The sequence below is a fragment of the Tachypleus tridentatus genome, chromosome 10 (genome assembly GCF_004210375.1).
Source record: "Tachypleus tridentatus isolate NWPU-2018 chromosome 10, ASM421037v1, whole genome shotgun sequence".
In the NCBI taxonomy this organism is placed as follows: domain Eukaryota; kingdom Metazoa; phylum Arthropoda; class Merostomata; order Xiphosura; family Limulidae; genus Tachypleus; species Tachypleus tridentatus.
This window is the reverse complement of record NC_134834.1, coordinates 135,384,325-135,410,387: the sequence shown is the minus strand read 5'-3', so window position 1 is coordinate 135,410,387 and position 26,063 is coordinate 135,384,325. Positions and strand designations below refer to the sequence as shown.

The 26,063-nt window shown below is 34.0% G+C and overlaps 1 protein-coding gene across 4 annotated transcripts in view; it reads left to right on the top strand.

The window, feature by feature from the left end:
• Positions 1 to 7,031: 7,031 nt before the first annotated feature.
• NiPp1 (nuclear inhibitor of protein phosphatase 1) overlaps positions 7,032 to 26,063 on the top strand; it is a 55,228-nt gene continuing 36,196 nt past the window's right edge. Inside the window, exons 1-3 of one of the 4 annotated variants that reach the window (XM_076463882.1) lie at positions 7,032 to 7,141; positions 13,970 to 14,030; positions 14,656 to 14,715. In XM_076463882.1, the coding sequence (XP_076319997.1) occupies positions 7,113 to 7,141; positions 13,970 to 14,030; positions 14,656 to 14,715 (150 nt within the window). In that variant the 5' untranslated portion in view covers positions 7,032 to 7,112. Of the gene's footprint in view, positions 7,142 to 9,301; positions 9,451 to 13,969; positions 14,031 to 14,655; positions 14,716 to 26,063 lie in introns of those variants that run through there. The other 3 variants (XM_076463884.1, XM_076463883.1, XM_076463885.1) reach the window with 3 other exon arrangements.

The following is a 26,063-nucleotide window of genomic DNA, read 5'->3' as shown; positions in this document are numbered from 1 at the left end:
AAATCTGAGGGTCGCAAGTTCGAATCCTCATCAGACAAAACGCCTGAAAAGGCGAGCATGTTTGGTTTAACGAGGATTCGAATCCAGAACTCTCGAATTACGAGTTAAACGCCCTAACCACCTGGTCATGCAGGGCCTTCTTCAAGTCTCCCTGAGTTTATCCATGTGAATTAGTAAGGTATACGAAAAGCGCTGCTAGATGATTTTGCTTTTTTCGTTAGACGATTTTAAAGCCGATCTGCACATATATACATACATATATATATGTTATGCTTCACAAATCTATAAACAATCAGTAATATACATTATTTGTACGATATAAATTTGCAGGGTTATATTCAAGAACCAAATACAAAACCAGCATTTTCTAAACTGACCCATCGTTTCATAACGCATGTGTATTTAATACTCAATTTATTTGTAGCTTTTTTCAGTAAATACAAGAGTAAAATATTGGACACAAATATTGATATACAATTATAAGAAAAAGTGGAAAAAGAACGGCCACCTCTAGCAAAATTATTAATTGTACCATGATCATTAACTCTAGGCTTGGTGGTATTATAAATATTTTTTCTGGATTTAAAACTATGAACTTTCCTTCATAAAGTTTACCCTGCCTGCTCAAATATATGTAATTTCATAATAGAATATTTGAATCTTTCTTTGAAGAAAAATGAGCCATAAACTTTGGTAAACTTAAAAGTTATTCTACTCGTCATAGACCCTTTTTAAAGCTTTTATTTCAAAAGTTCATCTAATAGATCTTCTAACTTTTAAAGAGACGACCAAAATGCCTGAACTTGAGTGTTTAGCCATACATAAATGAAAGGCACACAAAGTCTCTAAAATGTTTTCTAAATGTGTTTATTATATCCCTTGAGTTATCGCCCGTAATACTGATAATTAATTGACTCTTTGATTATCTAGCAGTTATTTAATATCAAAACATGAACCCTATTAACACTAAATGATGATGGCCATAATGTACTGTTATCACATCATTGTTACCAATATCCGCTTGAAACTATTAATCCTCAGTTGTGTTGTCATAAAATCTAAAATTGTGTTTACATGAAGTTTCATTACTTCCATTTTTCTAGTTGATGCTATAAGTAAACAGAAACATCTGCTTTCGTTGCTGATGGTGGAATGTTTAACATCTATGGTCAACATTCTGGCAGAGTAGAGTTACATCAACCTTTGTTACAGACGAGTGAGTAAACTGAGGTAATTGCTTCTAACAGTTACTTTTATATGGTCATTCTCCTTGCTGGTAAAGTCCTGTACTTTTGTTGGGAGAACAGTTCATTATAATCCTTAATAGCATTATTAGTTAATATAATCATTTTGAGATTTTTACTAGTTATCTTATTTGTAAAAAACAATAAAATACTACGATATTCAGTATGTTTTTGCCTGTGTAAATATTATGCAGCTGGGCACCTCCCATAAAAATAAAATTAAAACTAATGTATTTTCCCTAGTATACCGTTATAAAGCTCTCATAATGTACTGACGTTCTTGTGGAGGGCAGCTCACTGAGTATCGGTGTACGGCTGGGGAAGTACATACGGGGAATCGGTGTGAGGTTGGAAACCACTCATAGGAAACACACAAATATACCATTGTAAGGTTGAGGAACCGCTACGGATTACCGGTGTAAGGCTTGAGAAGCGGTTAGAGTTTGGCTGAAACACACACTTTTTATACTAAGTTTTGTGTTACATGTCTAATTGAGTATAATATATATCCATCCATACCAAGAAATGTAACTGAAACGTAATGCCAGCTCTTTAAAACTGTTTCCTACACTTTAACAGCAACTAACTGTCCAACCTGTCGTTTTAAATATTTGTAACTGGAAGAAGGAGTTTGAGCTGGTTTAAACATGCTTAAAAAGGAAATCTACGTATATCACCTCTACTTGACTTGCTGGTTTTATTCGCCTTTTTAAAATTTCATGTAATCACTTACACTAATATCGGCTCAAGTTATTTTCAGTCGAATGATGGTAGTTTTATGTTCAAAGTAACATGTATACTCAGTATATATATTGGAGTTTCCCACTCCCTACATAATTGTTTATATATATATATATTACATGAAAATATTACCTCGTGTGGTAACGATGCGAAGATCTTCGGACTGATATGGCGTTCCGTGATGGCTTTTGTTGTTGCACAAGATAATACAATATAATAAAAATGTCTAGATTTAAGTTCTTAGGAATTCATTAATACTTGAGAAGAGAAACAGCGTAGCACCGGAAGTAAGACTAGACCTTGGGAGGCCACTAATTGCCTAGCTTTTAACAAAATAATCTGTTCATCCACTTACCAACGATACCGACAGCCATAGGTCGCGTGGCTGAACAACAAGCACAATAGTGTTCGCTATCTGCTAGATTCTACATCCCGACGAAGCTCTAGATATCGAAGACCACCTACGAACGACCCTCCTATAGGCGTAGCTTTCCTCCGCCTCTCATAGCACCCAACGAGCACCTGACAGCAGCTTTCTATTGGTTCCTCCCATGTAGATTGTATTTGTCAAACAAAATTCGTTAATTCACCATCTAGCGGAGGATTTCTAAATTAAACACTAATCTGACAGGGGGTGGGGCTTTTATTCTCATCATATCATGTCAATTGATTGTTCATGAATGATCACTATATGCCAGTACGCCAGGAATATTCGTTGGATATTAAGACAAGGTTTGCTTAGGCCTTTCAGGCCGTTCAAATCTTGCTGTATGTATGTAACAACAGAAAATCCCAAACTAAAACTTAAATGTTAGAATTTTTTTCTCTAAAATGACGTAGAATTAAACGCGGTTATAATTTCCTAATATCTATAAACAATTTATTATTATATAATTCATAGGTTCAATTCCTTGTGCAACAGTTTAAGAGTTCCCCAAAACTTGATATGCCCCCAGTTGCACAGCGGTAAGTTTAAAGGCTTATAACACTAAAAAGCTGGTTTTATACCTCTTATAGGAACAACACGGATAGTCTAACATGCAGCTTTGTGGTTAACACAAACAAACAACAATGATACTTTGAGAATGTTCAGTTTGTTTTTCTGTTTTTTAAGCACGTTTAGTCAAAGCTTTTGTTTTAAAAGTTTCATCTGTATAGACAACCAATCCACAGTCAACTCTTGAGCTACTCTAGTCGAATATGTTTGTTTATTTTTACTGTTACCTTTATAACACATCTGTGATCTCAAAATCCGGAGCGCAATTTTTTATTGTAATGGAATGCCAGTCATGAATTCATATATATGCAGCCTAAAATACTAACAACTATACTATACTCAACCTCTTCTATCTTGATTAATCTATGCATTTGGTATGCGAATGTTGCTTTAAAATGCTATTGTATTTTGAATTTAAACTCAAAGATTGTAGGAACGGAGTCGAAGGAAGCGGTAAGCGATAAAACAATGGGCTGATCACGTTTCCATGACATGTATAGCTTCAACTAAAGTACTAAAACTCGCTTCTTTTAATTCAGTGCATTACGTTATGTGTATGCAGTATTTGAAGTTAAAAGCTGTTTAACTGTAGCAATGGCCTCACCACTCCAAAATAGATTTATACGGCATTAAGGAATTAATCATGCTCTACTGGGCGAATTATATTTCCTTGTACGTTACGAATAAAAATAACAATATTTTATAACAAAATAGCGCCAGACATTTTTAAGTATTGCAAATGAGAGCAGAAATATATGTATGTCTTGATGTTAGACTGTTAGCATTACTGAAATAAAAAGAGAAATAAATTCACTTATTTACACACAATATTCTGTTAAAAATAAATGCATAATACAATAAAATATATAATTATTTACTTTTTGTATAAATAAACGTTAAATAAGCAATTCTATTGTGTTTTACATAAAATTTAACAACAATAATCCTTATTTTTGTCAATGTTCTCTCTATATAAGAATATATTCGTTGTGTAAAATCAAACAATAACTGATGTTACAATTAATTTAATTTACCTATTTTGTAAGCCATATAAATGTTAAGGTTATTTATTACAATCTAAAAATAAACTAAAATTTATCACTGGTTATCTAGCTCATTGAAGGTTTAAAAAATGCAGAATAGTTTTAAAAATTGTATTTATAAAACAATCAACAGATGACACTATCATACTACCAAGATTTATTTTGTCCTGTTTCACGATTCACTAACGTATTTTAAACAAGTTTTGATAAATCAGTTTCTTTAATAAATCTCTTCCTGGAGTGTAAATAGTGATAAAGTTTCGTATGGAAAAGCACATGCTAATTATCTCATTTCTTTTCCTATTAGTCGTGTTTCCCTTTCTATAAAGGAATAACTAAAAAGAAATTGGTAATAAATTTCTCTTTGTAACCGTTCTTTTTTTTTTTTTAATTTTCACTTATCATGAACCACGGTACTGGTTAATAATAGGGATAGCAAGAAATTGCACAAAACTCTAATAGAATATTAGAACAAAAAGCACCTTAAATAGTAAATATTCAGCTCAAACAACACTTTAAAACCTTTCTTATTGACTACTAAGATTATACACGTATACAACTCCACAAAAAAAACAAAAAACTATATATATTAGAACTATGGGCTGGTTGGTTGGTTTTTTCAATTTCGCGCAAAGCTACACGAGGGCAATCTGCGCTAACTGCCCCTAATTTAGCAATGTAAGACTATATGGAAGGCAACTAGTCACCACCACTTACCGCCAACTCTTGGGTTCCTCTTTTACCAACGAACAATGAGGTTGACCATAACATTATAACGCCCCACGACTGAAAGGGCGAGCATGTTTTGTGTAACGAGGATTCGAGCCTGCGACCCTCGGACTGCGGATCGAGTATCTTGACCACCTGGCCATGAAGAACCCTAAAACTATAGAAAAAATAAAATCTGCTCAACAGGCCTGTTTAATTCTTCTTTTTATTAATTTAGAAAATTATATCAAACCGGTATTTATTTATTAAGCTTATTTATTATTGGTAAGTTATAATCGAATAGATATGTGTTATTGGCTAAATCTGAATGTTCTGATTTTTGACAGAATTTAGAAAAGAAAAAAGTTAACATAATGTGCGTCAGAGTGAAATAATCCTTAGTGAGCATTAAACATAATCAAACGATAAATTAATGTATTTACTGAGGTTTGGCAACTCTCAATTAAAAAAATCTGTCATTGAAAATCTTTGAAAAATCAGTTCCAAACTAAAAGGAAATAGCATTACATATACGAAGCAATGATGTAATTTTTCTCAGGACGCACACGCTACGTATATCACTGAATGTTAATTTTATCGAAAAATTAGAAAGTATTTTCCCTCAAAGTATTCTCATTTAGCCTATCAGTGGAAAAAAAATCACTATCTGTTTTCACATATGTTCAAATGTATGGCACTCTTTTCCTCATATGTGTTTCATCTCTTATAACTTTTGTATTACTGTATTTTGTTGTATGGTATTTTTTTCTGACATGACATTGTATTTAAATCGATGTTTCAGAGGTTGAGCACGTTATATTAAAACATCGTTAGAGTCCATATCACCACATCACGTTATGCACCATCTGACCACAATGTATCTTGAAAACAGCCCTACATCACAAATTTCATCACCAATAACTGCGTATTAAAGTTTTCGTATAAAAATCACGCTCCTATTTCCTGTTGGCTTTCCATATTCGATCTGATACCTGGCTAGCATGTTTTGTAAAGAATACTGTAAATACCTGTTTCACTTTCTGCTAACGATTAAATGAATATGTTTTGGAAGCAGTTTGTCCTTTCCCAGACAGAGATCCTTCTCGTAATGTTGAACACCAATCCGTGAGACATGTGAACGACTTTTGCCACTGACTTTTGTGTTCGTGGATTAACGAGTTTTCAAGAGAACAGTTTTCTGGTTTGTTTTTGAATTTCGCGCAAAACTACACGAGGGCTATCTGCGCTACAAGAGGACAGACGTTACTAACCACAGCTAAAGTATTACTTGTTGCAGGTCTCTTTTTTAATCAATGTTCATTTGCTTTCCAATGTCATCAAGTACGATGGATATCCCAGTTTGAAAATGAAAAAAATGTCTGATCTGGGCACATCTGTATTATTTGAGTGTATAGATATTTTGTGGGGAAAAGGGCTAATGCAAAACCTACCAAAAAGTGATCAGTTTTTGGTGGTATTAAACTATCTATTAAATGCCAAACGATGTTAAAATATGGTTCTGATGAATTATGTCCTACCAAGACTTTATATTGGCTGTAGTTGTCACGTGACTTTCTGATTTCCATATTCAAAATCATTTTAGTATAATGTAGTTAGTCCTGTAGAAAGTCTTGTATATGTATATATATTGCGCATTGTATTGTCGGAAGCTGAGTGTTCAGGTGATTCAGGAATTTTAGATCTTTGTCTGTAATTAGTGGCTATATTATTAATGTATTCTCAATAGTTCAACATATCTGAGTTAAATTCTTGGTCTCAGGGCCCATCATAACCAGATGGTTAGGGCGCTCGACTCGTAATTTGACTAGGGGCATTACAGTGTATGGTCAATCCCACTATTCGTTGGTAAAAGAGTAGCCAAAGAGTATGGGTTGACGACTAGCTGCCTTATTCCTAGTCTTACACTTCTAAATTAACGGAGAGCGCAGGGAACCCTCGTGTAGCTTTGCGCGAAGTTCAAAAATAAACATTCCTTGGTCTTAGAGCGGCTGTTTTAAGGGTATTATATTCTAACCTACCATGCAGAAGTTACGGAGCTTTAGTAGTAGGGATAAATTCATTATTACGCTTTATTGGTGTTTGTAGTATTAAACTGCGTGATGTAAGTTGCATTGATAAAAAGTTTATGACTTTTGCTACCGTGTAGATTGTCCATCAAAATACTTCCCAGAAGACGACAGTATAAATATTTTAAAAAATAGTAATTACTTAATAATTAGACTTTGGGTACTAACCATTAATAACTTTTGATATCAGATTTACCAAACATTTTCACTTCACTAACACCATTTTAAAAATATATATATATATAATTTTTAGAAAAGCGCCCTGCCATGGTAGATTAAAAAAAATGGAAGTATGGCGAATCACTACGATATACCGAAATGGTAAGATTCCAAAAGAGTGTTATAAAACTGTTGTCATAAATGTTTTAATATGGTTTTAACATTGCATAAGTGAGGTTATTTGTGTTTATATTTTAAACTATATTCAATAGATTTCATGACTTTATTAAAAGTAAATTAACTCTTGGCATTATCAAACATTTCAAAGTGCACGGTGAAGATGTTTTATACAACATGCGTTTTACTCATTTTCACACTGACGGTGTGGCACTAATTCGTCACAACTTTGGCAGTCCTACTGTCAGTTAACTTGTGATGTTGTTCTTACTACCCGATTTATCCAATCCATCGAGATTAAACTTTATTTTTAAGCAAAAACTGATATATAGAGATCTAAATAACTTATAAATCCCCCTCCAAAAATATAGAATTAGAAACATGGAACGTATGTATTGAAACAAGGTTGTTAATTGCTACTATTTCTGTTTTACAAATAAGGTTATCAATAACAAGGGGACCTTTATTTTTTTACCAAACTCAGGAAAATTTGTTTAAAAATTAGTACCTGTAGCTACCATAGTTATAGATTCAGGCTTAATTGTGAAAGATTACTGTATTAATGGCAGTTGTCACTGTTTAATGAATATAGGTCCAAGAATATATTTTTCTATACAGGAGAATAGAAAAATTGTGTATTACATATACAGAGTAGTAACTGCAGGGACAACACATAATGGTGCTGTACCTCAGCTAATGGCTAGGTGGTTAAGGCACTCAACTCAAAATCTGAGGGTCATAGGTTTGAATCCCCATCACATCAAACATGCTTACCATTTCAGCTGGAGGGGTGTTATAAAGTTATGGTCAGTCCCATTATTCATTGGTAAAAGAGTACCCCAAGAGTTGGCAGAGGGTGATGATGATTAACTGCCTTCCCTCTAGTCTTGCACTACTGAATTATGGATGACTAGTGCAGATAGCCCTTGTGTGTAGCTGTGTGTGAAACTTAAGACAACCCAAACCTATGCTAATAATTACAAAAGTAACTGGCTAAATGTTTATTTCTGTTGTATTTATACAGTAGATGTGCTAATAAGTATAAATAAATGTAAGGGTATCTCAAGGTGATTGTTTCATTTTATGGACATGTCTTTATATTGGAGAACTGTCCATGGAAATTTAGGACTATGGTCCCCTTATAAGTGTATACTACTATGTTAGTAATAATAATAATAATAATAATACTAGCACAGGGTTAAATACTAATTTTACTCACACTAATCATTATAAATTAATAATCTATTTTATACTTAGACATTTTTCCAACTGAGTTTTGAGGACATTTAAAACTTGGTGTTTATAATACTGGTACACTAGACTTACTTCATCATGTATATTTGTATATCAAATAATGTTAAATTGGAAGAAACATGATCGTTTCTTTTTACAAGGTCCTCATTAAAATTTGATTCTTTGTCTGGATTTTACTTTCAGTAAAGTTTGTAATACATTGTTAGTATTTTGAAATGATATTATAATCAGTGGATGTTAGGTCAGATATTTTATGACTGAGGTTTTTTACTGCATAAAAAGTCTTCATATTCCCTTAAAAATGAAAGGCTTAACTTTCTTCCATTTTATCAGTTATAACAACTAAGTAATTCAGTCTATATTTGTTAGATGAAATTACACTATGTAAGAAAATTTTTACTTGTTTCTGGGCAAAAAGTGTTATTTCCAATTGCTTATGCCAAAATAAATGGAAAAGACCTGTTTTTCTCTTCAGACTTTGCTTTTGTGACCTGGATAATGTAATTTTCAAATTTACCCATTTTCCAGACCCTTCTAGGCAGTGGCATAGCTAGGGGGGGAAGGGGGTACATCTGTCCCTGGGCGCAGCATTGGAGGGGTGCCAAATTGATGTTACATAATTAGGAATTATGGCTTACATTTTGTCACGAGGGGGCACAAAAACAGACTTTGTTCCCGGACGCTGAAAACCCTAGCTACGCCACTGCTTCCCAATAGATTCAGTGCTGAGTAGCTGATAGAGAATTGTTTTGAACTTACAAAAATTTTCTAGAATGTTGTAGAACTTACGGAGAATTTTTAAGAACCTTTTAGCATTTTGTAGAACTTTCCATAGTAATATATATATACAGAGGCTCACCACTCACCATTTCAGTTTAATTCTAGCTGCCTAAGTGAACACATAGACCAGTGTGATTTTATCAGAGATGGCATCAAGAGGCTGAAAGCATTCTCCAATCCATCTCTTCCCCTGGCTCATTTGGTGCACCTCAAAGAGGAATATAACAATGTCAAGATCTTGCTAGAAGCCTTGAAGTATGGTGAGTATGGCTGGGAGGTTATTGGAGACTTCAAAATGGTGACATTCCTGATGGGTCTCCAAGGAGGCTTTATCAAGTTTCCCTGTTATCTTTGCCTTTAAGACAGCAAGGACACTGCAATGCATTACAAAAGGAAGCACTGGCCACAACAAACCGAGTTCTCTGTGGGGAGGCACAATGTCAAATGTGAGCCACCAGTGGACCTCCAGAAGGTGTTCTTCCTACCAATTCACATAAAATTGGGTCTTATGAAACAATGTCACAGCTCTTGATAAGGAGTATGCAACCTTCAAGTACCTTTGAGACTTCTTCCCTAAGCTGTCTGAGGCAAAAGTCAAAGCTGGTGTCTTTGTTGGACCACAAATAAAGATCCTGGAGTGCACAGAATTTCCCAAGAAGTATAGTAGGAAGGAAAAAAGGTTAGAGTAGCTTTTTGTGGTGGTTTGGGGCTTCTTGAACAATCATAAGGCCAAAAATTATGTAGAATTGGTTGAGGCTATGGTAAAGAACTACAGCAAAATGGACTGCAGGATGTCCCTGAAAGTTCATATCCTTGACGCTTATCTTGGTAAATTCAAGGAAAACACAGGAGCATACTCAAAGGAAAAAGGCGAGTGCTTCCACCAAGATATACTGGACTTTGAACACCACTACCAAGGAGCGTATAACGAATACATGATGGGATACTATATTTGGGGGCTGATGTGTGAAAGTGATTCACATTACAGTCACAAATCTTGAAAAACTACTCACTTCTAAACATTTTTTGTTCATATTTGTATAACTTCAGTATAAATACATATAAATCTTGATTCATTTGTTGTTGTTTTTCAGACCTTATATAAATGAAAATGTGCAAATTTTACATAGAAAATAGGTTAGTTTCTAAATTTCATTATCCGGGTCACAAAAGCAAAGTTTAAAGGGAATAATGGCCATTTTCTGTACTTTTACAACATAAACAATTAAGAAATAACACATACTATCCAGGAACAAAATTTGTGTTACAAAGTGTTATTTAAAGGTACTGTTAAATAATATTTCTGTTTACAAACTTAACACTTTTAACAAAATCTTCAAACTACATTCATGATAATGAATTAATTACATTTAAGACTAGATTGAAGTGGTAGCAGCTCAGAGAATTGTGATAATAAATTGTTGAAATTAATTTACTAAAATGTACTTAATTTTCATTACAATAATATTCAACATTTTAAATATACAAGTTATCAGTTAATTTAAGGCAAATGTATGTTGGAAAATATTATCATAAATAGGGTCAGAAATTTTGGCAAAAGTAAATTATATTTTATGTTATTAGGTTAATTATCTTTGATTTATGAAAATATCAAGGTAGCTCAGTAAATAGTAAACCACCATATTGATATAATCTTAGATGTCTTTGTGCATATATATAAGGTGGGTCATTATGTAATGTGCTCTGGTGTTTAGAGATTCAGGCAGAAGTAAGACCTAAATTGTATTCGGGATACACCATCTATCTAGTTCAATCTCAACTTTGCCATACTTGTATTACTAAGAAGAAAAATAGCATGTGGGAAGGTGGTTGTTTACAAAAAAAAAAGAAATAAAAACAGTAATAAAGAATACATTACATCAATGTGAAAGACAGAAAAACTGTCTTTCACATTGATGTAATGTATTCTTGGTATAGTAATATCTGAACATTTTGATACATGTACAGTGGGCCTGGCATGGCCAGGTGGTTAGGGTGCTCAACTCTTGTCATGTTCAGTTTCCTGTTACACCTAACATGGGACTGTTATAATGTGATGATGAATCTCACTATACATTGGTAAAAGAGTAGACCAAGAGTTAGCAGTGAGCAGTGGTGACCAGCTGCCTATCCTTTAATTTTACACTACTAAATTAAGGATGGCTAGAACAGATGGTCCTCGTGTACCTTTGCATAAAATTCAAAAATGAACAGAAAAGAAATGAACTTACATACAAACATTATGTTGGGGCTGGAATGCTAACTTAAAGGACAGTTTTGCCATCTGACCCTTTGATGTTATGTGTTCTTTCTTGTTACAAATTTATCTTTATTCTTTTCTTGTGAGCAACCACCTTCCCACATTTGGCTGCAAACAGTGAAAGGTGGTAAAGATGTGGAATATTATAGGCTAGAGTACTGACATTTGCTCAATTTATTATTTCTCTTAATTACATGAGGCTGGTGAAGTTGAGGTTAAATTGGACAGATGGTGTATCCTCAGTGCAATTTGGGTCTTACTTCTGCCAGTACCTCTCAAAACCAGGGTGCATTACATAATGACCCACGTAATGATATATGTCCAAGTGTTGAATATTTATATTGTGATTGCATTTTCTTGTTTCTCTCTCACTCACAAATTTATTTTTAATCATATTTCATTCAGGGTTTGGATATGCTGTATAAAATTTGCATTATCTTTCCTTATGATATATTCTCTTTAAGTTTTAGCTTTATTGTGTGTGTCTGTCTGTCTTATAGTGAAATTAAATAATTACATTTAAATGAAGTAAACAAAATCATAAGGAGGGACTGCATTAAAAACAGCAAATCACAACCTCTGATTAGTCATAACCATAAATTTTTAAGCCATAAACAAAACACATTAAAATTAAACAAAATATGCTGCATATTTTTAAAAAAGATCCTAGTGTACAAGCTACAGTATGGGATTAGAAAATGTATCCAAGGTTTTGGAGGTAACTGTGGAAGTAGAACCCACATTGTAATGGGGATACACCATCTATCAGTCTTAATCTCTAATTCACTAGTCTCACATAAGATTAGAAATTAAGAGAATGAGATATGGGTACTCAAGCCCACAATGTCCCACATCTATATCACTCTTCACTGCTTGTAGACAGTTGTGGAAAGGTGACTGCTCTCCCAAGTTAAAATAAGAATAAGGAAAAGATAAACATAAAAAGATGAAAAAGAAATAAATAAAATAAGAAATAAGGTGCTACTATTTCTAATACAGAAACACATTATTTAGATTTAGAAATTAAAAGTAATTGATAAAAAGGATATCAATATAAATATTTTTGACAAAAGAAGAGATTTTGAGTTTCCAGTTTATGGTTTACTCTCCTTAAATAGTAATGTGCCATACCCACCTGTTATAAACATTATAATTTTGCAGTTGTTCAGGTATTCTAAAATTTGTAATAAATTACAATATTTTATTAATAATGTTGATATACTGATACAAAAATTAATAGTTAATGGATTTAATAAAGAAATTTTAGATAAAATTATTGTGTAATAAATACAAAAATTTACTAAATAAATACAAAGAATGTAAAATCAGAGAAATTTTACTAAAAATTACTGATAATTATTTTTAGTTAAAAATAAGGTCACTTAAGAACTTGCCACTACTTTATGGGAATGTACACCTTGAGCTACATATAAAAGCACAACAGTCACAGTAAACTTAATATACTGATATGGTTCAACATTGTGTTAGTTAGTGTCTCTACCATACTGGGGACAGGAATGCTAACTTCAAGAGGTAAGTTTCATTTTACTTACTCCTAAATGGTTGTACCTAATTTTCCTTATTTTTTATTTTATTTTTCATTTTTTGTGTTTATTTTATTCTTATTTTAACTTGGGAGAGTAGTCATCTTCCCACAACTGTCTGCAGGCAGTGAAGGGTGATATAGATGTAGGACATTGTGGATTTAAGAACCCACATCTTCCTCTCCTAATTTCTAATCTTCTTATATGAGACTGGCAGATTGGAGGTTAAGACTGATAGACAGTGTATCTCCACTGCAATGTGGGTCATACTTCTTCAGTCACCTCTGAAACCTATAGCACATTTTATAATCCCACATTGTAGCTTGTACCCTAGGACCTTTTTTTTTAAATATACAATATATTTGGTTTAATTTTAATGTGCATTTTTTTGGCTTAAACATTTATGTTTGTAATATAATTAATCAGAGGTTGGGATTTGGTGTTTTTAATGCAGTCTTTCCCCATGATTTTGTTTACTTATTTAATTTAAATGTAATTATTTAATTTCACTAAAAAAAATATATATATATATACACACACACATGCACACAAAGACTTGACATAAGTAAGTATACATCCAATCCAAGTTTTAAGAGCTATGAATTTTACCTGGAATCATTAACATTACTGGCAAGATATGAGTTAATGCTTTGTGGTGCAGCTTTTTGTCTTATACAGAATAGCAAGTTGCCTGTATATTGTGTGGATGAGAGCCACAATCCTGGTCTGTGAGATTTCAGTTCTTTTCTGTCACAATCTGTATGTAGATTTACTAAGTTACTTTTACAGAGATTAGTTTACGGATAGCTTTAATGTCCTCAATGAGATTGATGTCCAATAAAAGACTAGTTCATAGCAGAATTGTGTTTTCCTGGCTGATCTTCCATTTTAGGGGGGTGTGTTTACTTAAGTCAAGTCTCTTTACATGTATAATACTGTTAAACAGACTGGAATTTTTTTATGTTATTTTTTAAGGGCTGGAAAACCACCTGTGGGTCTGCATTTGGATGTTATGAAAGGTGACAAATTGATTCAGGTAATTTAAGTTATAACCACCTTAATATTACCTGATAGTTCAGGTAATTTAAGTTATATTTTTGAAAAGTTCAAGTAAATCTTATATGAAAGCAAATTTTTATTGATAAGTAAGTAGGTGTATTATCACTATCCAAGATACTAATGTTTCCATAATGTGACTTTTGTACGTTACTTAATTTCCTTCAGGATAACACTGAAAAAAGATTGCATTTAAGGAGATAATGCCAGTTCAGCAGCAGAAATTGAGAAGTAAAACAGGAAATAAATAGAATTGGGTAAACATTTCTTTGGAGAAGGCTACAATGAGAATGCTGAGTTTATAAGAGTGCACAGTAGTAAAAAGAAATAAATTATGAAGAAAAAAGGGATAGTTTTGTCCTAAAAGGATGTCTTTGCATATATATCCATGGGAAGAATAAATATTGAAGATAACCTTTACTTTTTAGGACATAATTGATTCCTGTCTGAAACTCCTTTAAAGCGTTAGTCTCTGCTGTTAACAGTGGCAGCTAATTCTGTAAATTAGTCAACTTGTTAGAAAATAAAAGTCTTAACTGGATTCTTGCCTGTCTTTATCAACCCTTAAACTTGTATCCCTTCTTGTCTTTGTCTTTGAAATATAGAACAAAGGAATGACTGGTCTTTATCTGATCAATTCCCTGGAGAATCATTTAACCTTCAGGGTAAGCACCCTTCACCCAAAACTTTTTGGTACAAAACAAGTTGAGAGATCTGTCCTATTTGTCTTCCTCAGAACTCATTATAATATATCAGTATCTTTTTCTTAGATAATTAGATCACAACTGTGCAGTGTATTTCAAGTGAGGCCTTGCTAGTAATATGTCTACATTTGATGATGTGAGTGGCTTATCCACCACCATGCCAAGATTCTTTTCTTTACTTACGCAACTGAAGTTTCCACCAGTGTTATTAAATATGTGATACAAGTTATAACCCAAATGCATTACCTCTCACCATAAATAAAGGTCATGTTCCAACTAACTCACTAATTTACCAGTTGATTGAAATCATTATTTAATACCTGAAAATAATACAAAATACATCTAAAAATACCCGAGGCTTTAATGTCATCTGCAAACTTTACTAATTTCCTGTAACTCCCTTATCAACATCATTAATGTAAATAAGCAAAAGCAGAGAGTGAAGCACTAACTTCTGAGGTATTCCTTAAATAATAAAAGTCTAGTTTAACTAAATTCCATCAATATTACATGTTGCTTTTTACCACCCTGCAATCCAATTGACTAGTTATTTTTCCCCAACTCAGGATGATGTAATTTTTTTAATAAGTCTTTGTGTGGTACCTTATCCAAAATTAAAAAAAAATAAATATATGCTAGTTTCATTCTTCTCATTTTTTTAGGTATTTTTCAAACTACCCTTGGTTTGATATTATTGACCTCTTCAGAAGATTGCTATACAACTGTGCATTTAAAAAACATCTATAACAATATTTTGCCATAAATACTTTTAAGATAATCTGGATATTTTCTACTTGGCAAATGAATCACTCATGTTGACTAAATACCACCCCACATCACCTGTTATGTTTGATTTAAAATCTACAGTAATTTCCTACTAATCTTCTGTAAATAAAATGGATTGATAAATAATGAAAGCATGTTCTACTGTCACAGTAAAGGTAATAATAATAATGTTTTTATTTAAAATTTATTGGAATCACAGAAAATTAAGTAGACAGTTCATTTATTTATGTTGTTTTGATAGGTAAACACAAATAAATTTCAATAAAGATTTGAATCAACACCTATTTTACAATTTTCTACAGTACTTACTGAACAGTAAATTTAACTTATATGATTTATTGACCATTATATTTGATGAACCTAATAAAAACTTTATATTTTAAAACCATTGTAGCCCAGTAAAATTATTATATATCAGTTAAAACTAAACATCAACAAGATCTCTCTATTAAGCCTTAAGCAACCCCTAACCATGTAACTTGTTTCATGCTGTTATTTTGTGCTGAGATAAGCTACTTGTACCTGATGATGACAGATCTTATTAAAGTGTTGGACATTTATAGTTGTCTTTAACTTGTAATAGTTTTCTTTCTTATCCATGCATTCCTTCTCTAAATTGTATACTATTATCTTATCTCAAGTTATCCAATGTCTTTTCATTGAAACACATTTCACAAGTCTTCAACCAAGTCTAATTTGATACACAACTACTTACACAATTTAGAAATGAAGGTTTACTCAAACTATGAAAGAAACAGTTAAACTTTGTTTACTTTTACAGGATAGTTTAATTCTTGCTCTACCCAGTAATATGTAACCCACTGACTATATACATCACAGTTGCATTCAACTGTCAAAGGCAGACCATATTCTATATGGTGAATCAGTAGTCAAGGTATTAAACTTTTTTATATACAGTAACTTACTTCATCTCACATAATAGCTTTTCTTAACAACTGCTGCTTTCTATATGGACAAGTCTTTGTTCACTAGTCTTATTCTCCCACCTAGGTTTACTTATATGTGCAAATGAGTATGCAAAAACCTTCCACCAGTAGAAGTGCAATACACCCTCTTAGTGCAGCTTATCTGTACTGCAGAACCCAATCTTCACCTTTTTATTTGGCACATTTAAGTGCAGATATGTTGTAATTTTGCTCATTCTTACTTCATTTTCTTTTTCTGGAATCTTCAAACCTTTGATTATTTTATTCAGGCATGGAGATCAAACCCTGAAAATTTTTTTTATGTATTTTTCCCATACCCAATTTTTTGTTTTTGTCTACAACTTCTACTCTTCCTGTCCCCAGCTAGTACAGCAGTATTTCTATGGATTTACAATGCTAAAATCAGGGGTTTGATTCCCCTTGGTGGGCTCAGCAGATAGCCCCATGTGGCTTTGCTATAAGAAAATACAATTCTACTCTTCCTTATTTCCCTTTCTCTACATATCTCTTCTCACCATCTCTTTTCACTGGTTCTCTGTGGGTTTTTTATGAAAAACTCTTATCCTCCTTATCTCCTTATCCTCTTTCTACCTATATCCTTGACTCCTATGTTGGTGAGCTGTTTTTGGTGGTGCACATTGTTTACTTTAGTGCACCCTTCCTTCAATTCTTCCTTGTCCTTTGTGTGATGTCATATTTTGCTACTGTCAGTGTTTAGGAGTCTTTTTCCCTAAGTGAAAAAAAAAAAAAAAAGTAAATTGAATAAACTGTCAAAAGTCCAATATAAAAAAAAATTAGTTCTGAAACATTTTTCCATCCTCTTCAGTCTCACATTGTCTTCTGGCAGGAAGAAATAACAAATGTGCAAGTGATCCTGATTTTGAAATTCTCTTAAGAACACAGTAGGTCAGCAAGTTGTTAAGTTTAAAGTGAATTTTGGAGGTATTGAAATTAGGCAAGCTTTTGGTTAAGCAACTTTTAACTTTTTTTTATATATTATTACTCATTTTGTTTAAAATTCTTGTTAATTTCCATTCAATTTGATGGCCATAATCTGTAATATGAAGAAAAATGACATTGTTTTGGTTTCCATATTTTATGTCTTTTACTTTCAGAAATTCTCATGTCAATGTTTCTTATAGTGTCACCTAGATAACCTTTTTCACATGATTTATATTCAAGCATTATCTGGTGGCATATTCTATATGCTCTAAGAAAAAATGAAGAAATGATAGATGTTTTGACCTGATTATGGTGACAAGAAAAGACATGAACATAATTTACAGATTTTTTTTGTTTTACAATGTACTGACAGGACTGGTTCTGTTTTTTCTCATTATCAAAATATTCAAGAAAGGAAGTTGGCCCTCCTTTTCCCATTCAGTTTTAAATTTGATAGTTTGGAGTAGTTAATTAAAATTCTTGAAAACACTTTTAAAATCACTCCTTTTGTTTGGATGCATAGAAAATATATTGGCATATTAGAACCATAGAATTTTTGAAAGTTTAGTTTTACGAAAGAAACTAATTCAGTATCAGAATATTCCATAGAAAGGTTGCACATTATTAAAGACAGTGGGTTGTCCACAGCCATTTCATATTTGTGGTTAAAATACTAATCAAGAAAGTTAAGTACATCGTTGTTTGTACATATTTCAATAAGTGAGATAAAAGTGTCAATGAGAACAGGCAAAGATATACTCAGATAATTTTTCTTTAAGAAATTCTGTGGTTTTTCAACAACGCAACAGTGCTTGAACATGAAATTAAAAATATATTTTCTGTTTTCAAAGAACTACGTTTTCCACAGTGTTTCATTACAAATTGCCATATGAAAGTAAGTAGAGCTTTTTTCCATGAAGATAAAGAAAAATTTACCAGTGATAATGTTAAACCACTTTACATTGGCTACAACATTGACCCCTTTGACAAAATATTAAGAAAGAATAATTTAGAATCATATATAAATATCCAAACACCGTTTAAAAAAACTAACTACAAACAGAAAAACATCTGAAAGTAAAAAACTAATCATTTATATTATACCATGCCAATTCTATGTGCAAAGTTATGTATGTGCAACTCGAAGAAAGTTGACATAAGAATTTCTGAACATAAAAAGACAAAATACGGAAACCAAAACAATGCCATTACTCTTCATGTGAGATATTTTGGCTATCAGATTCATTGGAAATCCACAAAAATTTTAAACAAAATAGATAACAGCAGGAAAAGAAGAAAGGTTAAAAGCTGCTTAATCAAAAGCTTTTCTAATTTCAATACCTTTCAAAGTTACTTTATAAACTTAAAAACTTCTTGACCCTTTATTACAGTGGATTTGATGTTCTGTAATTAATCACCAACTTGAATTCTTGCATTGCCTTTCTTTTTTCTACTGTGGAGTGTTTTGTGTTGTTTTTTCACAAGTTGGTAAGTTTCTGTTCTGGGCATTTGGATATCCCTGATGGATATCTTGAGATGTTTCCTATTACATAACTAGTTGACCTTGCATTTTGGCATCACCTTTATTCTTGTCCTCAGGAGCATCAGTACTTTTCATTCTCACTTTACTGTTAGGTCTGATTTTGCTAGTTTAGCTGTGACAGGCAATATTTTAAATTGAGTTTCACAGTTTAACAGAGTTAAAGAGAATAATTTGTCTTGTCAGAGGGTATTCTAATGTAATTGAAACCTTCTTTGTGGACATTGATGAAAAGAAGACAATTTTATAATGTACTGGATACAACTATATTAACCTACTGGGTAATGTAAGTGAAACTGTTACAGATTATGCAGTAAGTAACAGATTACAGAAAAATAGTCCATCTTGTCTGTTTGGTTCTAAAATAATTGAATCAGTCTGTGTAGCCTTTTACCAAGAAGATAAAACTGTTAAGTGTTTTATATACAACTGTGATATCATGTAAAGAATTTTTGTACATACATTTGATTTGGTTTGAATATGTATTACTTTAAAACAAATGGATTGTGTATTGTCTGTTTATTATTTGAATTTATTGTCAACAAATCATAGACACCTACTACAAAATAATCCCAGCCCATTTATATTAAACCTTAACAACCTCCCTGTCCCATGTTGTACTTTTTACCAGTTTCATCTCATGGGTTGGGGTGTTTATGTGAACTCTCCCAAAGCCACTGGTTATCAGTTGGGTCTTAGTTACATATCACTGTTCTAGTACTTCATACTGTTCATTGGGCATTGAATCATTTTCACCCATTAATAGAGAGCAGGTTGGTCATGGTTAATTTTGATTGTTTGTGACTGTTGTCTCTTCCAGTTTTGACTTGGAGAGACCAACTCTTTTTCATTTTGTTTTTAAATTTTAGATCTCGTCTTCTCAGTCTACTCATTGCATATTTATTTGTTGGCTTGTCATGTCCTGTGTTCTGTCATTCTTGTTGCAGATTTAGTTATCTTATTCCAACAAGATTTTCTCCAAGGATTGATTCCCATGTCTTCCAGTGGTTACCCTCCTCTACCCATTATGCTTGCCACCCTCATCAGGGCACTCTCTCTCTAATTTAATCTCACATTCCTCATCCATTTGTTTTGGTGATGAATGTCTTCAGTCTGTATTGGACCAATGAGTACAGGTATACCTACTCTCCTATCTTTTCCCTTTAACGGGTCATCCAAACCACTTTGTCATATCCTTCTTGTTGTTCCATTATTACTTTCTCCAATTTTGTTCCCTGTTTTTCCTCTGCTTCAGCCATCTCCTCCATTGACTTTTCTTCTGTCTAGGTCCCTTCTCATCTGGTATCACTTGTGTTTCATTCTGCCACACCTGTACTCTGACTTTACAGTTGATCTTTTTCTGGTCTCTTGTAGAATGATCCAGACTCTACACATGTATAACATTCCTTTTTTTTCCCTTTCAGTGCACCCTTCTTTTTTAGTGGCATATCCTGCTATTGGTATCTGACAGTGGTTGCTTGCCTTCAAGTCCTTGCATTCCTCACCATTCCATATCTTACTTGGCTGTTTGGCATTGAAATTTTTGTGTCAATCATTACTTGCTATGGGGTATCCTTATCCTCCATCTTCCTTTTTTTTGTTAGTGATCATCATAGGTTAGTAATGTTCACTCTAATAAATGTATAATTTTCACAGTTGTGTTTTCCTTCTAAAGGCTGGTGGTTTTGTGAGAGACTTGTTTCCTACATGCCAGTATTCCTCCTTTTCATTTCTCATTTGTATTGCTTTTATAATCCAGTTTATCTCATCTGTCTGTTTTGTGTTTTCTAATGTTAAGTTGAACACAGTTCTTCTCTTCTCAGTTCAATTTCCTACCTAAAAGGTTCCATTGGAATCCTTCTTCCACCTATGATCCTTCCCCTGTGATCCTTATTCATTGGATTTGCTAACTCATTTGGTTGGCTTATTTTTCCAATTGGGATTTTGTCATCTCCTCCAATTCTAGCTATTATCTTGCTGTATCCCTGGCTGCTCCCTTCCTTTGTTTGTTGGTGGAGTTCTTCCTGTCCGGGTGAGCTCATGAACTGCACTGCATTCTTTCCTCACGCATTATTTACATTTAGCTGTCTTCCCTTTGTCTTGATACTTGTTGCCCATTGTCATACTACAAATCTTGGATCTATGCTTCATATGGGATCCCACTTGGTGATAGGGTAATGTCTGTCAAGGTGTACTATACAGCTGATGAACTACCATCTCCTGGATGACAGTTCATATGTAGTTTTGTTTTGGATGGGAGCTGAACTCGCCACCAAAATCTGCAATGTATGGCTTTTAAGGTCTGTATTGTCCACCATTCCACAAATCTACTGGTAGGTTCATTTTCACAATATATTGTGTTATAACTATGCTCATCCTAGACCATGCTAACTCACTGGTAAAGCAAAGAGGGAATTGCTGCCCATCCCTCCATTCCTAGTTGCTTATTTCAGACTTAGCCTGTTTTTAAAAATGGAATTCCAACCACAGATGGTGTGTAGCCTTCTCCTACCCTAGACCTATTTTACACTTCCAAATACTGTTTAATGATTTATTGGATGATTCTGCCACATGCAGTTTAAAACTCCAGTTAGAAACCCTCCCATCTAACACTGTCTGTATTTCAGTTTCCAGCTGTACTGGCCAACATAAGTCTTCACCCATATAGTTGTGTTGGAATTCTCCTCCTACTCCCAACTGGATGATACATTCCCAATGCTGCACATTTTTGACTGGACCTTCACATTCATTCCATCTTTCTGTTGTTGCCCCATATGTTGGGATTATTGGTGTTGTTGTGATATGCATTTGCATGCATATACTAACCTGGTTTTCTGAATGAAAATCCTCTTTCTCTTGGGCCTGGCATGGCCTAGCGCGTTAAGGCGTGAGCTTCGTAATCTGAGGGTCGCGGGTTCGCGCCCGAGTCGTGCCAAACATGCTCGCCCTCCCAGCCGTGGGGGCATTATAATGTGACGGTCAATCCCACTATTTGCTGGTAAAAGAGTAGCCCAAGAGTTGGCAGTGGGTGGTGATGACTAGCTGCCTTCCCTCTAGTCTTACACCGCTAAATTAGGGACGACTAGCACAGATAGCCCTCGAATAGCTTTGTGCGAAAGTCCAAAAACAACAACAAGAACTCTTTCTCTTCTAATTCCTGAGTCTGAAATGAAGATGGTAGGGACATTCCTTCTACTATGACCCAAAGGATCTGTTTTGGTATTGCATGGTTTTGTACTGGAATTGACTTGCTGGTTATGATCTGCCATGCGCTAGCTGCTCTACACCATTAGGCACACACAAGTTTCTTTTGGATGTGATTCTTTTTCTGACTGTTTAGCAAAATATATCTTCACCACAGATGAATACTAGGCCTCCTACAGATGTGGTTCAGTCTTCCACAGGTGTATTTCAATAAAAAGAAATGTCACATTTTAGGGACTCTATTTGGGCATTTTTTACAGAGGTGCTTTTCTGAGTTACTTTTGTACCAGTCTCTACATCTTTTCAATGTAGCATTCTAGCTATTATGTAATTGGAAGTAAATTATCAGAAGTAAACATTTTTCTGTACTGAAAATTTATATTTCCCACCCATCCTCCCCACTTCTGGTGTTAGCTTTTTGCCTAATCTTGAAGTGAAGATTGGGTTCTTCAGTACAGAGGAAGTCAGCTTTGCTAGGAGTGTGTCCCACTTCTGTTTGTGGAGGGTTGTCACATGCTACAATGTAGCTGTAACATGTTGATGTAGGTGGGAGCACAAAGTTATTGGTGAGCAAAAATGTTTGCATATAGAGAGCAGTAATCATCAAGAAAAGCTATTGTGAGAGAGAGAGATGGTATTTGTCAGAAATACAACTCCATGTAGAAAAATGTTAACCTGTAATTGTTTTCAAAGCTGTGTTCAATTAGTAAATGATCAAACCACGAGAGGTAGCACCATAACAAGGTTTTTACCAAGGCTTTTATTTAAAAAAAAAAAATGAAAACATGCTTCAAAAGCAGCAAATGGGTAAAATATTTTCATCAGGTACAATCAGCCAATTTGACCTCTGTTCTAAAACATAATGTGTAATTTATCAGCTTATGCATCTCACAGTGTTTACAATGAGAATTTCCCAGATTAATAAGATTGTACTTTGAATCTGTGATTTTTTTTTCTCTTTCTCTATCTCTCTCTCTCCCTCTCTCTCTGTATAGAGAATGAGACTAAAAAACACTGCTCTTGATCTGGAATATTGAGGTGCCTGTTATTGCAATATTTATTTTCGTTACAAATAGTAGAAAAAGAAAGACTGCAATGGTCTGCCCATAATGGCATGTTGCCTGTTAATTGAGGTTCTACTGTGATACAGTTATTAATTTCTGAAGAAAAATGAATAAGAATTTTCTCACCTTTATATGCAACTACCAACAAAGCAGTAAAGAATACATTAAGTTTTTTTTAAAAAATGATGGGGAGCAAACCTTCTCATCTAGATCTATGCCTGTTAATATGAAAGAATACAGTTACAATTTATACTTAACACAATGTAATAAAACAGTAAATTTATACTTCAATACTTAAGTAGCTAGAAAGCTGCCAATAGATGCTGTCTCTAATCATCAGTTTAGAATTAGTGACAGTGGCAGATAGCTTTGCAGTATAACAGTAACAGAGAAAGGAAGTTTAGTGGCAGTTGACATTGAACCTTAGCCCCTCGAATCATGAAGTGTCTCTCAGCTTATTCTTCACTGTATATCCTTGTGCTTAACAACACACAACATGACACTACTTCAATAATTTCAAAAACAGTAGTAACCAGAAGCATCAGCTTTGATTTCCTGAATATTTTTTGTGATTATCAATAGGCTCATTTCACTCTAAGCAAATGGGTTGTTCTAATCTTGAGCCATATTCTAACTCTACATTACACCTCACTTCCAGTCTTCTTCTATTATCCCCCCCCCAAAAAAAAAAAATGGAACTATTGCCCACTTATTGACTTGTTGACAAAGACATTTTTGTCTTTGGTCATGCATAATTTTCAGAAGAAGAATCACTTTTCCATCCTTCTTTTTTTTTTTTCCTATGGAGAGCTAAAACAGTTGGATCAGATACACTTCTCAATGTTCCTATAGCACCTACCTCTTGAACTCACGTTAGTTTTGTCAGCTGAGACCATGTCTATCTGTTTTGTGTCCTTTCATTCAAAATGGTTTTAGTCTTGTGTGTTTTTCATCACATTATATAGGCTTTTATTTGTAATTTGCATGGCCCATGAATGTGGTTCCATTTCTGCATGGTTGAAATACTTCTCTTATCCCTTTCTCAAATAGAACCTGTGGTGGATTATACTTCATTTTGCTTTACAGAGCCACTCACTTGGGAAGACATCAACATTTCCAACTCCTTCCTATCCTGTCCCAATGTTTCATTCTCCTCTAGTCATTTTCTAGTTCTCTCTTCAACTATACCCAAGTTTATCTCCCTAATTACTAGCTCTTATAAGTCTTGTCATGTAAGTCTGCTCCTGTCCTTTTCTCTCTGTGCATTGTTTTCTCTTTTTTGACTATGGCCTTTCCACTTACCCATGCTCATATGGGTAGCTTTAGTGAGCCCTAAGTGACTAATGGAATCCATCCAGGAATACCCTGTTCTCAGTGATCTTCCTTTCTACCCATTTCCTGGAAGATCTTACCTGGTGGCCAGACTACTTGCACTCCACCACTGGTACCTTTGAAGATAACTTTCTCCACATCAGCATCCTGGTAATACTTACAGTCCAATGGGCATGGTCTCATTTTCCCCCTTTCTAGTATATTTTATAGTTAAGCCCTGTTCAGCCATTTCCATGGTAGTGTTTCACATCAACTATCAAGATTTATCATGTATCATCTCATTCCAGATGTTAGATCCATTTCACTTGAGTGAGGTTGATTGTCTTCCATGCCATGGTTTCTCTAGACGTCGTTTCAACCCATCTCTCATGACAGGGCTGTTTTACACTCATGTTTTACACCCTCAGATATTTGTTGGGTGCTTTTTCATCTTGGTATTCCTTCATTTGCCTTCCCACTCTATATCAATCCATCCTTACTTGGTCTTCTGTTTTGCATCCATCAGTCACGACTGGGCTCATCTCCTTCTGTGTGACTTCACACCACTGTTCTTACTCTGTCCTGGGACACTCAATACTGAATATTGTTGGTCACCTACTACTGATCTTCCTAACCTTGGTTTCCTGTTCTATGCTTTCTCTCAACCAAAACTTCGTATTCCTCTATCCACATTCCCGTTCCCTTCTCTAACACTTATTCTGCCTTTTTTTTATTTCTCTATGTGTGTGGTATTGTTCAATGTGTTGCCCATCAGTCTCAATTTTCCATATGCATAGCTTTCTTTCTCTTCCACCCCTGTCATTCTTCAGCCTATTCTGTTTATCAATGGACATAATGGGCTTTTAACTGTTGGTCTCTCATCATTTTTCCTCCTGACTAATCTACTTTACATCATCTCAACTTTTTCTTTCCTTGGCTATTTGACTGGGACATATCTGTTTCTATTGTTGCAGGGACTACACTCTACCTTTCTGGATTCTACATTTTTCATTCCTTCCCTGTCTTCATCACTCTTCTGTGTTCCTTGTAATAGCATGTCATTTATTCCCACTTCATTGTCTGATTGAGAATTGCAGAGATTAGAACTGCAGAATAGGCAGTTCCCTATTCCTCTTCTCCCTACTTTCCCTTGTTTATAAACATTCTGGCCCAGACAAATTCCTATGTCCAGCTCAAACTGTTTACTTTTCTCTCTCTTATACTTTCTTCTTTGAGGTTCTAGACACCATCTTTTCTTGGGAGCTCTCATCTACTAACGCCCTTTTTCTTTCCACACATATCAGACTGATCCTGTAACTCATCATGAACTTTTACCTTTCCTCAGGTGTAGTTAGTTATCAACCATTTAATATCTTCTATCACCAAATTTTCTACTGACAGTCTCTGGCAGCTTCCCATCTGCTGCTTGAGGTGATTCTTGTGTTGGTATGTGGGCTACTCCACTTTCATTTGTTTCATACTGTTTTTACCAAGTAGCTGACTCATCTGCAGTAG